At 45.5% G+C, this 17,135-nt stretch overlaps 1 protein-coding gene across 1 annotated transcript in view; it reads right to left on the bottom strand.

The window, feature by feature from the left end:
* The window catches only part of PDCD10 (programmed cell death 10), an 81,311-nt gene that overhangs the window by 48,707 nt on the left and 15,469 nt on the right, over positions 1 to 17,135 (bottom strand). The window contains exon 2 of the mRNA XM_038748660.1: positions 1,692 to 1,798. Coding sequence (XP_038604588.1) covers positions 1,692 to 1,787 — 96 coding nt within the window. The 5' untranslated portion in view covers positions 1,788 to 1,798. The remainder of the gene's footprint in view (positions 1 to 1,691; positions 1,799 to 17,135) is intronic.

Here is a 17,135-nt window from a genome sequence, read left to right as displayed (position 1 = left end):
TCACAATCAATGGCATCTACGGAGCATTTATTGTGTATACTGAGCACTTTACTGAGCGCCTGGAAAAGTACAACAGCTGGCGGACACGACTGCTACCCATAAGGAGTTTACAGTCTACAGGGGAGAGGACATTAAAATATGGATGGGGAGATGCTAGATTTTTAAAATAATAACACTGCATTACTCAATCGAGACTGTTCACTCATGCACAGGGGTGGCCTACTGAATAGAGGATAGGAGTTGGAAAGACTTCAGTTCTAATCGCAGCTCCAACACTTTGCTGTGTGACCTTGGGCAAGTCATTTAACTTCTCTGTGCCTGTTATCTCATCTATAAAATGAAGATTAAGACTGTGAGCCCTATGTTACAGGGACTGTGTCCAACCTGATTACCTCATATCTACCCCAGCACTTAAAACAGTGCCTGGCATTCATTCATTCAAATGTATTTATCGAGGGCTTACTGAGTGCAGAGCACTGTACTGGGTGCTTGGGAGAGTACAATGCAACAATAAACAGACACATTCACATTCCCTGCCCACAATGAGCTCACACTATAATAATAATAATGGTATTTGTTAAGCGCTTACTAGGTGCCAAGCACTGTTCTAAGTACTGGAGAGGATAAGCGCTTAAAAAAATACCATTAAAAAAAAATTCATACTGTCATGCACTCAGCAATCAATCAATCGTATTTATTGAGCGCTTACTGTGTGCAGAGCACTGTACTAAGCACTTGGGAAGTCCAAGTTGGCAACATACAGAGACAGTCCCTACCCAACAGTGGGCTCACAGTCTAAAAGGGGGAGACAGAGAACAAAACCAAACATACTAACAAAATAAAATAAATAGAATAGATATGTAAAAGTGGAGGGGGAAGAAGACGTTATCCCTTGCATGAACCCCTCAGGGAGCTCCCTCTTTCATTCATTCATTTAGTCGTATTTATTGAGCGCTTACTGTGTGCACAGCACTGTACTAAGCGCTTGGGCAGTACAAGTTGGCAACATATAGAGACGGTCCCTACCCAACAATGGGCTCACAGTCTAGAAGTCTTTCTCAGCCAACCCGTGATGAACAACTTAAGGAAGTAACTGAAGACTCAGGGTATCTGGACCACTACTGACAACCATTAATTCCAATACGGCAAAGATGATCAAGAGCAGAGGGTAGTTTGTTGCTGCGGCCATCCACCCAAGAGCCCCCAGGCCAATGCAGCTTTGGGGTCCACAGGAGCTAAAGCCCTTTTGCTCACCTGCCTTCATTGGGGGGAAGGGTAGGTGGAAACTGCAGTCACACACTCAGAACCTTCCTTTCTTAGCATTTAAGATGGTGGGATAGTTATGAAGGAGCAGTGAGGAATTCGAGGACTATTCCCTCCCAACAGTTACTGGGAGAGAATTACTACTACTATTTATACACTGTCAACTTATTTTTGCTCAATCTCTCCTGTAATTACTTCCATGGGTATGTCCTCCTCTGTCTCCTTTGCCCCGCCCAACCAATTTTGACTGTGAGCTTGCACTATAGCAGAAAATATGTCTGGATCAATATTCCTTTCCAGCACTTGATACAGTGATTCAAGCCCTGCAACCGTTTTGATATCATCATTACCACTCCTACCATAAATTGCAGAGTAATAATCTGAAGCCTAACAGAGAAGTCTCAAATATGTCGCGTGATTAGGCTTACCTCATTAAACACTGGATACATTACTGCATAAAGTGGCATGGAAACCATAGAAGTGGTCTCTGCTTCATTCTTCATCTCTTCCATTGTCATCCTCATTCAAAGTCCCACTATAAAACAAAAACAATGCTAAGAAGCAAGAACTCCTCAATTCCAACACGTTTTGGTGTTTGGTGACTCACATTACAGTGGACAAAACTTATAATTACGAAGTAGGAAAACTAGAGGCCGTGATTTCTTCACTATAAACCACTCTAAAAATCTTAAGTCGGCTAGAATTATCAATCGATGGTATTGACAGTACTTAATATGTGCAGAGCACCGTATTAAATGGTTGCGAGATTATCAATATGGTAATTAGGCAAAACCCACCAAATACAGTCTAACCTAATCTGACTTCTATTTAATAAAGTTGAAAATTATACAGTGTAATCCTTCCGTTTTGTTTTATTTTTCAGGAGTACTTCTTAAAGTGCTTTCTTTTTGCCACTGAACTCGTTGCTGGGGCAGAAACAAGATAATCAGGTTGGACGGAGTCTTTGTCCCACATGGGGCTCACCGTCTAAATAGGAGGGAGAGGTGCTTAATCCCTGAGAAAACTCCGGCATAGAGAAATTAAATGACTTGCTCAAGGTCACACGGCAGAAGAGTGGTGGGGTCAGGCCTAGATCCCAGGCTCACCCTCCTTCCACTAGGCCACACGGCTCCCCTTACCCAATCTTTTTTCTAATGGTATTTGTTGAGCGCTTACTACGTGCCAAGCACTCTACCGAGCGCTGGGGGAGATACAAGTTAATCAGGTTGGAAACAGACCATGTCCGACATGGGGCTCACTGTAGTAATCCCCATTTTACAGATGAGGGAATTGAGGTGCAGAAGTTAGGTGACCTGCCCAAGGTCACACTGCAGACAAGCAGAGGAGCTGGAATTAGGACCCAAGTCCTTCAGATTCCCAGGACCATGCTCCGCTAGGCCATGCTGCCTTTCTAGAAACCTATTCCTCAAGAAAGCATTAAATTCAGCTATCAGGATGGGAGAGTTAAACAAAAATTAAGCTCTTCTTCCAAATAAATACCAGATACAAATCAGAAGGGTGAGCATTATCTTAATGACATTTTGCCCACTAAGTAGTACTGTATATGTAAAGTACACAAACGTATGTCGACAACTAGAGTGAAGTTAAGCAATTTCCCATTACTTTCTTCTTGTTTTCCTTTATGGTCCCAGATATTACCATATAAATGCATTAATTTCATTTTTCCAATCATAAAGTCTAATACTTCTTACACTGAACTGGGCTTTTATATAAGTTTAAGGCTATTACTGTGTATTTGTAGCAGGGTGGTGGGGAGGATAAGGTTGAGAAGCAGCGTGGCTTAGTGGAAAGAGCACAGACTTGGGAGTCAAAGGTTGTGGGTTCCAATTCCGGCTCTACCACTTATCAGCTGTGTGACTCTGGCTGGGCAAGTCACTTAACTTCTCTGTGCCTCAGCTCCTTCATCGGCAAAATGGGGATTAAGACTGTGAGCCCCACATGGGACAACCCGATTACCCTATATCTACCCTAGCACTTAAAACAGTGCTTGGCACACAGTAAGTGCTTAAAAAATACCACCATTATTATTATGTAGAATGTGTTAACAATTGACCTAGCTTAAAGAAAAAACAGCCTTAGTAGACTCATTTTTAAAATTATCTCCCATGCACACCCCAAGTAAACTGGTCCAGGACTCAGAATTAGCATTTGCTGAGAAGCCAGGGCCTCACTTCATCTGGAATATAAAATATTATTAGACCACAAGTTGACTTACATTTCTGGATAATGGTGAAATTTCTAGATCTGTGTATGTATACATGCATGAGCACACACACATATATGTATGCACACAGTTAGCACTCAATAAATACGACTGATTGATATGGGCAGGGAACACGTCTACCACATCCTTTATATTGAACTCACCCAGGCACTTAGTACAGTACTCTGCACAGTGTGTGCTCAATAAATTTGAGTGATTTATACACTTAGACGCATGTGCATATATACACACAAATATTCTGCTGTATCTATATGCATATATACATATGCACATTTACGCATGTACACCCATGCACACATAAATACGAATTTCCAACTTGGGAAAATGAAATCCTGCATTACCAAAATCTACCCACACACAATTCCCTGGCTTCCCCAAGTTTTCCTGTACCTAAGTTTGAATCCACCCCATTCACACTGCCCTACAGATGTACAGTGCTCTGCAAACAGTAAGCGCTCAATAAATATGATTGATTGATTCCAGGTGTCATTCAATTCTCCTTCAAAAGGAGATATATTTTCTGTAGTTCAACCTGGACAAGTCGATCCCAGAAGTTAGGAAGTGTGACGATTTCAGCAGAGACTATTGTAGGTCCCCCTGTGGCCTTGGTAAGATCCACTGCACAGAGCATGCTGTTGCTTCTCCACACAGTAAGCGCTCAATAAATACAACTGAATGAATTTTCCAAGGCTTTATAGGAAGAGAATGACCATCACAGTAGGGGCAGGAGTCGGTGAGAATTACCATTGATGCTGATCCCATTAGTGATTCAGTCTCTCTTTTTCTAGCTATTCCTGCTGCTGCTACATTAGACGACGGCAGGTAACCCACGTAAAACTGATCACATTTACAGAAGTTCTGATTGTTAAATGGGGGATAGAATTAGGATAAATTACCACGTTTAATCAATCGTATTTGAGTGTTTATTGTGCGCAGGGCACTATACTAAGCATTTGGGAGAGTTCAATATAAGAGTTGGTAGTTGTGTTCGCTGCTGGCAGTAAATAAAACCCCCATATACTGCTTTAGTATGACATGGATATCACCCCTTACCATCCCACAGAACTCAGTCATTGTTGTGTGGAACAGATTTAGTAGGTCCCAACCCAACCAGGATTGCCTGCCCTAGACTAAACTTCATTTCACTCACTCATTCAATTGTATTTATTGAGCGCTTACTGTGTGCAAAGACTGTATTAAGTGCTTAGGAGAGTATGAGTGCTCCACGTCCTCCCCCTGGCCTGGAATGCCCTCCCTCCGCACATCCGCCAAGCTAGCTCTCTTCCTCCCTTCAAAGCCCTACTGAGAGCTCACCTCCTCCAGGAGGCCTTCCCACACTGAGCCCCCTCCTTCCCCTCCCCACAGCACCTGAATATATGTATATATGTTTGTATGTATTTATTACTCTATTTTATTTGTACATATTTATTCTATTTATTTTATTTTGTTAATATGTTTTGTTTTGTTCTGTCTCCCCCTTCTAGACCGTGAGCCCACTGTTGGGTAGGGACCGTCTCTATAAGTTGCCACCTTGTACTTCCCAAGCGCTTAGTACAGTGCTCTGCACACAGTAAGCGCTCAATAAATAAGACTGAATGGATGAATGAATATGAGTATGAGAAGCAGCGTGGCTCACTGGAAAGAGCCTTGTCTTGGGAGTCAGAGGACATGGGTTCTAATCCCGGCTCTGCCGCTTGTCTGCTGTGTGAGCTTGGGGAAACCACTTCGCTTCTCTGTGCCTCAGTTACCTCATCTGTAAAATGGGGATTGGGCCCCATGAAGAACAACCTGATTACCTTGTATCTAGCCCAGAGCTTAGAACAGTGCTGCCCACATAGTAAGCATTTAACAAACACCATTATTATTATTACAATATTTAAAAAAACCAGACACATTACTGCCCACAATGAGCTCCCAGCCTATTTACAGAAATGAATAAATTACATACATATACATATATCCCTAAGAGCATAAAGAAAAAAAAAACACCAAAATTATAGGGTGCTAAAGACTGGAATTGAATCATTCTCACTCTCATTTACTGCTAGAGTCTCCCACTTCACGAGGTCCTGAGTGATGGGAGTCAGTAGCTGCCTAGTCAGCTTGGGTGGTGGCATTGCTACAGATAATAAATGTACAGATGTCCAAACACCCCACTTAAGGCTGAACAGTCTGCGGTCTTCTACCCATCTTCACAAGCCTAAGTGAGACGCGCTAAGGGTCACACCCCATTCAGAGAGCTGTCATCAGCGCGGCTCAGTGGAGTCAGAGGTCATGGGTTCAAATACCGGCTCTGCCAATTGTCAGCTGTGTGACTCTGGGCAAGTCATTTCACTTTTCCGTGCCTCAGCTGTAAAATGGGGATTAAGACTGTGAGCCCCCCGTGGGACAAACTGATCACCTAGGAACGCCCCCAGCTCTTAGAACAGTGCTTTGCACATAGTAAGCACTTAATAGTAAGCACTTAATAAATGCCATTATTATTATTATTATTATTATTAATAAATACCACGACACGGATGGGCTTTAGGGTTCCATCCCTTGGGGCGACAGCTTTGGTGGATGCCGCTGCGTGAATTTCTGGATGGTTGGCAACCCTGACCGGAGCACACATCATCCACAATTTTAGGGACACTTTCTGCTCCTGGCTTCTTTTCTGTGGAGGTCCCTGATTGTTGTTTTGGGGTCTTAGGGCTCAATCCATAGATGGTTTCTATTGGGTGCTTCCTGTTTTCAGACTAAGTGCTTGGGAGAGTACAATACAACACCGTTGGTCGACACGTTTCCTGCCCACAATTTTACAGGATATAATTTGAGCCCAGAAGGTCAGACTGTTAAATTTATTTTTTTTTTTTGGCCTTTTGGGAAGGTTCAGCCCAACCCACTGCCCACAGGCAGACCTCAGCCCTTGCTCTTTACACTCAGAATACGAAATAGTTGGTGGAAAGAAGAAAGGAGGCATCTGTTAACGGGGCTACTTTATCTCCTCATTTAAGAAAGTGAATTTCTACTTCAATTGCTCTTCCAAATTGGTACCACAGTTTCTTTGCGTTTCGTGAGGGTGTAGTTACGTGAGAACAACCACCTCAGTTTTTTTTGTTTGTTTTTCTAACCATGAGGTTGACTTACGCCAATGTTATTTTGAATGTGCCCTTGAAAGACCACTTGGAAATTCAACAAGGGTAGATGGCAAAGACAGCTCCAGCTGAGTGGTACTTAATGCTCCCTGGCTTATCTGGGTTTATTTGCTTGGGAGCACAATTCAAGGGTTCTTACCTTTAATAATTTGGATCCCACCTACTGATTCATCAGGATTTAAAGTCCTAAAGATCACCCTCTCAATAAAGATCATCATCATCATCAATCGTATTTATTGAGCGCTTACTGTGTGCAGAGCACTGTACTAAGCGCTTGGGAAGTAAAGATCACCCTCTCAATCCCCAAACCAGAACCGATCTTGTTTCCTTGAATATCCAGAGCACTAAAAATGTTCTACGGAGGCACGCGATGAACATCAGTCGATTATAATGGAACTCATAAACTCGAACTGGAGGCAGAATACTTTCCAGTGTGGGAGCATTCCTTCCTGATAATTATCACCCTTGCTATTCTGACCAAACCAGCAGCTAAACTGACTGATTAAGAACAGTTAGGAAAGCACATTTAAGGTCCACTGGGTGACTGTGAATCTGCCATCATTACTGCAGATGCAATCAGGATGTTAGTCGTGCTGTGTGGACAGGTTCTATTTTTAAGAATAAGCTTTCATATTCATCTTTGATTTTCTCTGAAATAGGACAAGTGTCATAAGAAGACTATTTCATTACTTAAGGAATGACTTACCCAGCGCTTAGGACAGTGCTTTGCACATAGTAAGCACTTAAATGCCATTATTATTATTGTTGTTGTTATTATTATTATTATTATTGTTGTTGTTGTTGTTGTTAAGGAATCAATCAGTATGGCAGGTCTTTTCTTTTTCTACTTTTATTGGAGGGTGGCTGTATACTTATTGAGTAAATCCCTAACTTCTTCCAAACAGAATTCTGATTTTATATTTGGATGAAGTCATAAATATAAGTACGTGGAAAGTCCATTCTCTCCTACTAGCCAGCCCACACACTTCGCTCCTCTAGTGCTAACCTTCTCACTTTGCCTCGATCTCGCCCGTCTCACCGCCGACCCTTAGCCCATGTCCGGCCTTTGGCCTGGAATGCCCTCCCTCCTCAAATCCGACAATTACTCTCCCCTCCTTCAAAGCCTTACTGAAGGCCCATCTCCTCCAAGAGGCCTTCCCAGACTAAGCCCCACTTTTCCTCATCTCCCATTCCCTTCTGCACTGCCCTGATTTGCTCCCTCTGCTCTTCCCCGCTCCCAGCCCCACACCACTTATGTACGTATCTGTAATTTTATTTAATTGTATTGATGTCTGTCTCCCCCACTCTAGACTGTAAGCCCACTGTGGGCAGGGAATGTGACTTCTATTGTTGTACTGTACCCTCCCAAGGCTTAGTACAGTCTACTGCACACAGTAAGCGCTCAATAAATACGTTTGAATGACTGAATGAATCCTTCATTTATCTTTAAAAAGCAGCTTAAATGTACTACATGACAGGTTGGTCAAACTCTTGTCATTTGATACTCTTCAAAATTCAATACAAGGCTCCGGTAGAACACAAACTTTGCCGAACACAGTGAGCGCTCCAAAAATTCATTCAGTCAGTTGTATTTACCGAGCGCTTTCTGTTTGCAGAGCACTGTACTAAGCGCTTGGAAAGTACAAATCAACAAAATATAGAGACGGGCCCTACCCAACAACGGGCTCACAGTCTAGAAGGGGGAGAAAGACAACAAAACAAAACAAGTAGAGAGGTGCCAATGCCATCAGAAGAGATAAATAAAACACCACTAATTGATTCTCCTCCTGCCCTGCTCCTAGTTCTGCTACCTTTTACTATATAGTGGTCAGGGGTTCTAATCTGGGGTCCGCCGCTTGTCAGCTGTGTGACTTTGGGCAAGTCACTTAATTTCTCTGAGCCTCAGTTACCTCATCTGGGAAATGGGGATTACGACTGTGAGCCCCACGTGGGACAACCTGATCTGCTTGTATTCCCCCCAGCGCTTAGAACGGCGCTTCGCACATAGTAAGCGCTTAACAAATGCCATCATTATTATTTTTTTTTACAGCAGCGTGGGCTCATGGATAGAGCAGCTCGTTATGGGGCAGGGAACCGTGTCACACTCTCTCAAGCACTTAGTAAGTGCTCAATCGATCAACTGTGAGCCCACTGTTGGGTAGGGACCGTCTCTATATGCTGCCAACTTGTACTTCCCAAGCGCTTAGTACAGTGCTCTGCACACAGTAAGAGCTCAATAAATACGATTGATTGATTGAACCAAAATTATTGAGTGTTTACTGTGTGCAGAGCACCATTCGCTGATTGACAGAGTAAGGCCCTTGGAATCAGAAGAATGTGGGTTCCAAACCCGGCTCCGCCACTTGTCAGCAGCGTGACCTTGGGCAAGTCACTTCGGTTCTCCGTGCCTCAGTTCCCTCATCTCTTAAATGGGGATAAACACTGTGTAGCCCCTGTGGGCCGTGGACTGCATCCAATCTGATTACCTTGTAACTACCCCAGAGTTTAGTACAGTGCCTGGCTCACTGCAAGCATCAGTACAGTAATCTGCACACAGTAAGCGCTCAATAAATACGATTGAATGAATGAATGAAGAAATACCATTAAAAACACAGTTCTTTTTACAGGATGGAGTGTTGCTGATTAAAAAAACTAATCTTTGGCAGTGGCATCTAGGAGATAGAACCCTGCACAGGTTAAAACTGTAAGCTCCAGACTGTAAACCTGTAAAACTCTAAGACTGCACGACTGTTGTGGGCAGGGAATGTGCCTGTTACACTGTTCTCTCTCAAGCGCTTAGTACAGTGTTCTGCCCACAGTAAGCTTCCAGTTCCAGTTCCTCTGGAACCCCCGCTCCGTTTTAAGTAAGATCCCTTTCATCCTGGACCTTTTCCTTTCCAGTTCTCTACTCCTCCTCGCCCTAACTGAAACATGGCTGTCGCCGGACGACACGGTCTCTTCTGCTGCTCTCTGCAGTGCAGGCCTCTTCTTCTCCCACTCCCCCAGACTCACCGGAAAAGGAGGAGGTGTCGGTTTCCTTCTCGCCCCCCAATGTCGCTTTCGCACTATCCCTCCTCCCCCTTCCCTTTCCTTCCCTTCCTTTGAAGCCCATATTATTCGCCTCTACCACCCCCTCCAGATTCTTGTAGCCGTCATCTACCGCCCTCCGGGCCCCACTTCCAACTTCTTTAACGACTTTGACCCCTTCCTCACATTCCTTCTCTCCTTCTCCATGCCCACTCTGATCCTCGGAGACTTCAATATCCACGTGGATATCCCTAACGACTCCTCTGCCGCCCGCCTTCTATCTCTCCTTGACGCTGCCAACCTCTTCCTCCACCCCACCTCACCCACTCACCAACTTGGTCATACCCTCGACCTCATCATCTCCTACCGCTGCACTGTGTCCACCCTCACCAACTCTGTGATCCCTCTCTCTGATCATAATCTTCTCACCTGCCTCCTCACTCACACTCCTTTCCCCTGTAAATCCGTATTACTCCCTCACAGAGATCTCCGCTCTCTGGACCCCACCCATCTTTCGGAGCGCCTCACACCCCACCTCGCCGCCCTCTCCTCTCTACCCAGTCTTGATGATCAGATTACTGCTCTCAACTCTACCCTTTCTACTCAGCTAGACTCGCTCGCTCCCCTTTCCCTCCGCCGCTCTCGCACCACTAACCCACAGCCCTGGATCACTGCCACTGTCCACCTCCTTCGCTCTTATGCTCGAGCTGCCGAACGCTGCTGGCGAAAGTCTAAACACCATGCCAACCTCGTTCACTTCAAGTTTATCCTTTCCTGCCTTAACTCAGCCCTCTCTTCTGCCAGACAAAACTATTTCTCCTCCCTTATTGACACCCATGCCCATCACCCCCGCCAGCTCTTCCGTACATTCAACTCCCTTCTCAGGCCCCCGGTTCCTCCCCCTCCTCCTTCCCTCACCCCCAACGATCTGGCCTCCTACTTCATTAACAAAATTAAATCCATCAGGTCCGACCTCCCCAAAGTCTCTTCCCCCCTTTCTCCAACCCCCCGGCTCTCAACACTCTCTGCTACTCTCCCATCCTTCCCAGCGGTATCCTCAGAGGAACTCTCCTCCCTCCTCTCAAGTGCTACACCGGCCACCTGTGCTTCTGACCCCATTCCCTCTCATCTTATGAAATCTCTCGCTCCATCCCTTCTCCCCTCCTTAACTTCCATCTTCAACCGCTCACTCTCCACTGGTTCCTTCCCCTCTGCCTTCAAACATGCCCATGTCTCTCCCATCCTAAAAAAACCCTCTCTTGACCCCACCTCACCTTCTAGTTATCGTCCCATATCCCTCCTACCATTCCTTTCCAAACTCCTTGAACGAGTTGTCTACACGCGCTGCCTAGAATTCCTCAACAACAACTCTCTCCTCGACCCCCTCCAGTCTGGCTTCCGTCCCCTACATTCCACGGAAACTGCCCTCTCAAAGGTCACCGATGACCTCCTGCTTGCCAAATCCAACGGCTCATACTCTGTCCTAATCCTCCTCGACCTCTCAGCTGCCTTTGACACTGTGGACCACCCCCTTCTCCTCCACATGTTATCTGACCTTGGCTTCACAGACTCCGTCCTCTCCTGGTTCTCCTCTTATCTCTCCGGTCGTTCTTTCTCAGTCTCTTTTGCAGGCTCCTCCTCCCCCCTCCCATCCTCTTACTGTGGGGGTTCCCCAAGGTTCAGTGCTTGGTCCCCTTCTGTTCTCAATATACACTCACTCCCTTGGTGACCTCATTCGCTCCCACGGCTTCAACTATCATCTCTACGCTGATGACACCCAGATCTACATCTCTGCCCCTGCTCTCTCCCCCTCCCTCCAGGCTCGCATCTCCTCCTGCCTTCAGGACATCTCCATCTGGATGTCCGCCCGCCACCTAAAGCTCAACATGTCGAAGACTGAGCTCCTTGTCTTCCCTCCCAAACCTTGTCCTCTCCCTGACTTTCCCATCTCTGTTGACGGCACTACCATCCTTCCCGTCTCACAAGCCCGCAACCTTGGTGTCATCCTCGACTCCGCTCTCTCATTCACCCCTCACATCCAAGCCGTCACCAAAACCTGCCGGTCTCAGCTCCGCAACATTGCCAAGATCCGCCCTTTCCTCTCCATCCAAACCGCTACCCTGCTCATTCAAGCTCTCATCCTATCCCGTCTGGACTACTGCACTAGCCTTCTCTCTGATCTCCCATCCTCGTGTCTCTCTCCACTTCAATCCATACTTCATGCTGCTGCCCGGATTATCTTTGTCCAGAAACGCTCTGGACATATTACTCCCCACCTCAAAAACCTCCAATGGCTACCGATCAATCTGCGCATCAGGCAGAAACTCCTCACCCTGGGCTTCAAGGCTGTCCATCACCTCGCCCCCCTCCTACCTCACCTCCCTTCTGTCCTTCTCCAGCCCAGCCCGCACCCTCCGCTCCTCCACCACTAATCTCCTCACTGTACCTCGCTCTCGCCTGTCCCGCCATCGACCCCCGGCCCACATCATCCCCCGGGCCTGGAATGTCCTCCCTCTGCCCATCCGCCAAGCTAGCTCTCTTCCTCCCTTCAAGGCCCTGCTGAGAGCTCACCTCCTCCAGGAGGCCTTCCCAGACTGAGCCCCTTCTTTCCTCTCCCCCTCGTCCCCCTCTCCATCCCCCCGTCTTACCTCCTTCCCTTCCCCACAGCACCTGTATATATGTATATATGGTTGTACATATTTATTACTCTATTTATTTATTTATTTTACTTGTACATTTCTATCCTACTTATTTTATTTTGTTGGTATGTTTGGTTCTGTTCTCTGTCTCCCCCTTTTAGACTGTGAGCCCACTGTTGGGTAGGGACTGTCTCTATGTGATGCCAATTTGTACTTCCCAAGCGCTTAGTACAGTGCTCTGCACATAGTAAGCGCTCAATAAATACGATTGATTGATTGATTAAGCGCTCAATAAATACGATTGACTGACTTAAAGATTAGAAACCACATCTGGACACGTTAGGATGCCTGCCTGGTACCAATATTATCCCTTCTCCTGCCTCTTTTTGGATCAGAGGACTCATGTTTGCAAGGTGGATTTGCATGATTGCTGACCTATAAAACCCACAAAGTACCAAAGCGAGTGGCCCAAAAACAAGATTACTGCTTGGATAATGCAGCGCTACTTCCCCCATATTGAAGCCCTGCTCAACCCATCAATCAACAGTATTTCTTGAGCTCTCAGGGTGTGCCGCGTACTGTACTAACCACTGAGGAGAGTACAACAGAGGCCTGTGGTGGCTCAGAGGGAAAGTAACAGCCTTGAAAGGCTGGAGGCCTGGGTTCTAATCCCCTCTCTGGTATGAGAGTTAAAAAAAAGATTATAAATACCTAGGAGGGTTTAGAATAGATCACCTAAGAGTGCTGAGATAAAATTTTTCTTTTAGACTGTGAGCCCGCTATTGGGTAGGGACTGTCTCTACATGTTGCCAACTTGTACTTCCCAAGCGCTTAGTACAGTGCTCTGCACACAGTAAGCGCTCAATAAATACGATTGATGATGATGACGATAAGCACGTCCCCTGCCCTTGAGGGTTTTACTCCATCTCAGCCTGGGCTCGTTTCTGGGTCAGCCTGAATTTGGATTTGATGTAGCGGCCGAAGCCTGGGATTTAGTCCAGTGCTCTGCACACAAGAGGCGCTCAATAAATACGACTGAATGAATGACCCAGGTCAGGTCAGGGAATCCGGTCAAAGGACGGTTTGACTTGCTGGATGGGTTGGTTTCCTGGGCAGAAAGAGAGGGTAAGTCACTAATCCTGTTAACTACTCTCCACTCCCTGTCCCTTTCAGTTTATGGTTCCCAGACTGGAGCGATTAACATAACTGGTTCCCGGAGTCCCTAAATTTGGCCACCCAGAAATATCAAGCGCTTAGTACAGTGCTAAGCGCTTAGTACAGTGCTCTGCACATAGTAAGCACTCAATAAATACGATTGATTTATCAAACTAAACTATTCTGGAGGATCTAAGGAAGTAGTGTGAGATGACGAAGCACCACTGAGGTTCCGAGTAATGTTTAAAAACAGCGTGACCCAGTGGGAAGAGCACGGGCCTGGGAATCAGAAGACCTGGGTTCTAATCCCAGCTCCACCACTCGGCTGAATGACCTTGGGCAAGTCACTTCGCTTCTCTGTGCCTCAGGTTTCCTCATCTTCAAAATGGGGATTCAGTATCTGTTCTCCCTCCTAGACAGTGCTCTGCACACAGTAAGCGCTCAATAAATACGATTGATGATGATGATGACCGTGAGCCCCATGTGGGACCGGGTTATCTTGTCTCTACCCCACTGCTTAGAACAGAGTTTAGAACATAATGAGCCCTTAACAAATAACACAATTATTACTGTAAGTCCAAGTCTGTGTGACCCTGGACAAGTCACTTAACTTCTCTGAGCCTCACTTCCCTCAATGGGGATGAAGACTGTGAGCCCCACGTGGGATAACCTGCTCACCTTGTATCCCCCCCAGTGCTTAGAACAGTGCTTTGCACATAGTAAGCACTTGATAAATGCCATCATCAAGTCATTCAAAGCCCTACTGAGAGCTCACCTCCTCCAAGAGGCCTTCCCAGACTGAGCCCCCTTTTTCCTCTCCTCCTCCCCATCCCCCCCCACCCACCCTACCTCCTTCCCTTCCCCACAGCACCTGCATATATGATTGTACAGATTTATTGCTCTGTTTATTTTACTTGTACATATTTACTATTCTATTTTATTAATAATGTGTACACAGCTATAATTCTATTTATTCTGATGGCACTGACACCTGTCTACTTGTTTTGTTGCTTGTCTCCCCCTTCTAGACTGTGAGCCCATTGTTGGGTAGGGACCATCTCTATATGTTGCCAACCTGTACTTCCCAAGTGCCTAGTACAGTGCTCTGCACACAGTAAGTGCTCAATAAATACAACTGAATGAATGAATTGGGTAAAACGGTCAAAATGAGAACAGGATAACATCAGACCAGATCTACCTGGTCTGGGGTTCTAATCCCAGCTCCACCACTTAACTGCTGTGTGACCTTGGGCAGGTCACTTCACTTCTCTGTGCATCAGTAACCTCATCTGTAAAATGGGGATTGAGACTGCGAGCCCCACGTGGGACAGGGATCGTGCTTGCATCCCCCCGCCCAGCACTGAGTACAGTGCTGGGCACATAATAAGCACTTAAATGCCATAATTATTATTATTACCACCTGCTTAATTCTCAATAGACTAGGGCGTTGAGACCAAACCTGACTTGTACTGAACTCTCCCAAGCACTTAGTTCAGTGTTTACACAGTAAGCGCCCAGTAAAGGATGGATTGAATGATTTTGTGTAGGAATCTGGCAGTGGGGTCCCTTGCCTGACCTGAATCCTGGCTGCATACCTGATCCTCCTTTGCATTCCTGGCTGCACCTGAAGCAGGGAACAGGACTGTCCGGAAGATCTGGGAACAGGGTGTGCCGGGCCCTAACACTGAACCAAGAGCCAGAGAAATCTCAATTTTTACTTTACTGTCTCGCCAACTGTGGCAAGAACTCTCATTTGGAGATGCAAAGAGTTCTGGCCCCTCAAAAGTAAAATTGACATTCCCTGTGTTAAAATGTGCTGTTATTTACACATGGAGAAAGATGGCCTAATGAAAAGTCATTCATTTCAGAAGTAACTTGGTAACATAAAAGTAGCAGGCTTAACACGGGTCCAGGAGTGAACATATCGCTTCCCAGTAAACGCGGGATGACATCCTTCAACAAGCTAATATCCACCCAACAGGAGAGGAAAAAAAAAATCCAAAACACCACTGTTTCTCGGAGACCAGCTCCCATTGACTCTGCCAACAGCTGGGGTGGGCATTTCCTGGGCAAACAGCTCCACCCCAAAGCAAAGGTCAATGACTTCTCAAAAAAATTAAAATATAAACAACAATATTTAAAAAACAAACCAAAAAAACCTCTCCCAAATTTGCCTGATTTTTCTTTAGGAATCTGGATGCTAAATCTGGCTTTGTCATTGTTGTGTGACCTCGGGCAAATCACTTAACTGTTCTGTCCCTGAGTTTCCTCATCTGTAAAATGGAGATGAAATCCCTGTTCTCCCTCTCCTTTAGACTGTAAGCTCAAAGTGGGCAAGGGATTGTGTCTGACCTGATTATCTGCATCTACCCCACCGCTCAGAATAGGGCTTGGAACATAGTAATCATTTAACAAATACAATCACTACCATTATTATTACTATTGATTTGTCAGAAAAAGTTGACTTCACAAATCCAAGAATGACTATAATAATAGTAACATTATTATTATTAATAATAATAGCACTGTTCTAAGGGCTGGGGGGAATACAAGGTGATCAGGTTGTCCCGCATGGGGCTCACAGTCATCATCCCCATTTTACAGATGAGGTAACTGAGACTTCGAGAAGTTAAGTGACTTGCCCATGGTCACACAGCAGAATGTGGCAGAGCCGGGATTCGAACCCATGATCTCTGACTCCAAAGCCTGTGCTTTTTTCACTGAGCCATGCTGACTACCTATATGACTCCTTCCCTTCCCCACAGCACCTGTATATGTGTATGTATGTTTGTACATATTTATTACTCTATTTATTTATTTTACATGTACATATCTATTTATTTTATTTTGTTAGTATGTTTGGTTTCGTTCTCTGTCTTCCCCCTTTTAGACTGTGAGCCCACTGTTGGGTAGGGACTGTCTCTATATGTTGCCAACTTGTACTTCCCAAGCGCTTAGTACAGTGCTCTGCACACAGTAAGCGCTCAATAAATACGATTGATGATGATGATATGACTGCCCACTAGACATCCATTACATCCATGATATAAGTCTGGGGCCAGAAGCTCAGTTTTGTTTTGTTTTTCCCTGGGGGGGGAGGGGGAACGCTGGGGGGGGGGGGGGTTTGCCTTTTTTTTTTCTTTAATGGCATTTGTTATGCACTTATTACGTGCCAGGCACTGTCCTAAGACCTGAGGTCATGCAAGTTGATCAGGTTGGACACAGTCCATGAGGCTCACACCCTTAATCCCCACACTACAGGTGAGATCACTGTGCCATACAGCAGTGACTGGCCTAAGGTCACACGGCAGACAAGCGGTGGAGCTGGAATTCAAACCCAGGTCCTCCTGTCTCCCAGCCTCGTCTGTTAGGACATATCATCAATCGTATTTATTGAGCGCTTTCTATGTGCAGAGCACTGTACTAAGCGCTTGGGAAGTACAAATTGGCAACATATAGAGACAGTCCCTACGCAACATTGGGCTCACAGTCTAAAAGGGGGAGACAGAGAACAAAACCAAACTTACTAACAAAATAAAATAAATAGAATAGATATGTACAAGTAAAATAAATAAAAAAATAAATAGAGTGATAAATATGTACAAACATATATACATATATACAGGTGCTGTGGGGAAGGGAAGGAGTTAAGATGTGGGGATGGAGAGG

This window comes from Tachyglossus aculeatus, chromosome 1 (assembly GCF_015852505.1).
Source record: "Tachyglossus aculeatus isolate mTacAcu1 chromosome 1, mTacAcu1.pri, whole genome shotgun sequence".
In the NCBI taxonomy this organism is placed as follows: Eukaryota; Metazoa; Chordata; class Mammalia; order Monotremata; family Tachyglossidae; genus Tachyglossus; species Tachyglossus aculeatus.
This window is presented reverse-complemented; position numbering and strand designations above follow the sequence as displayed.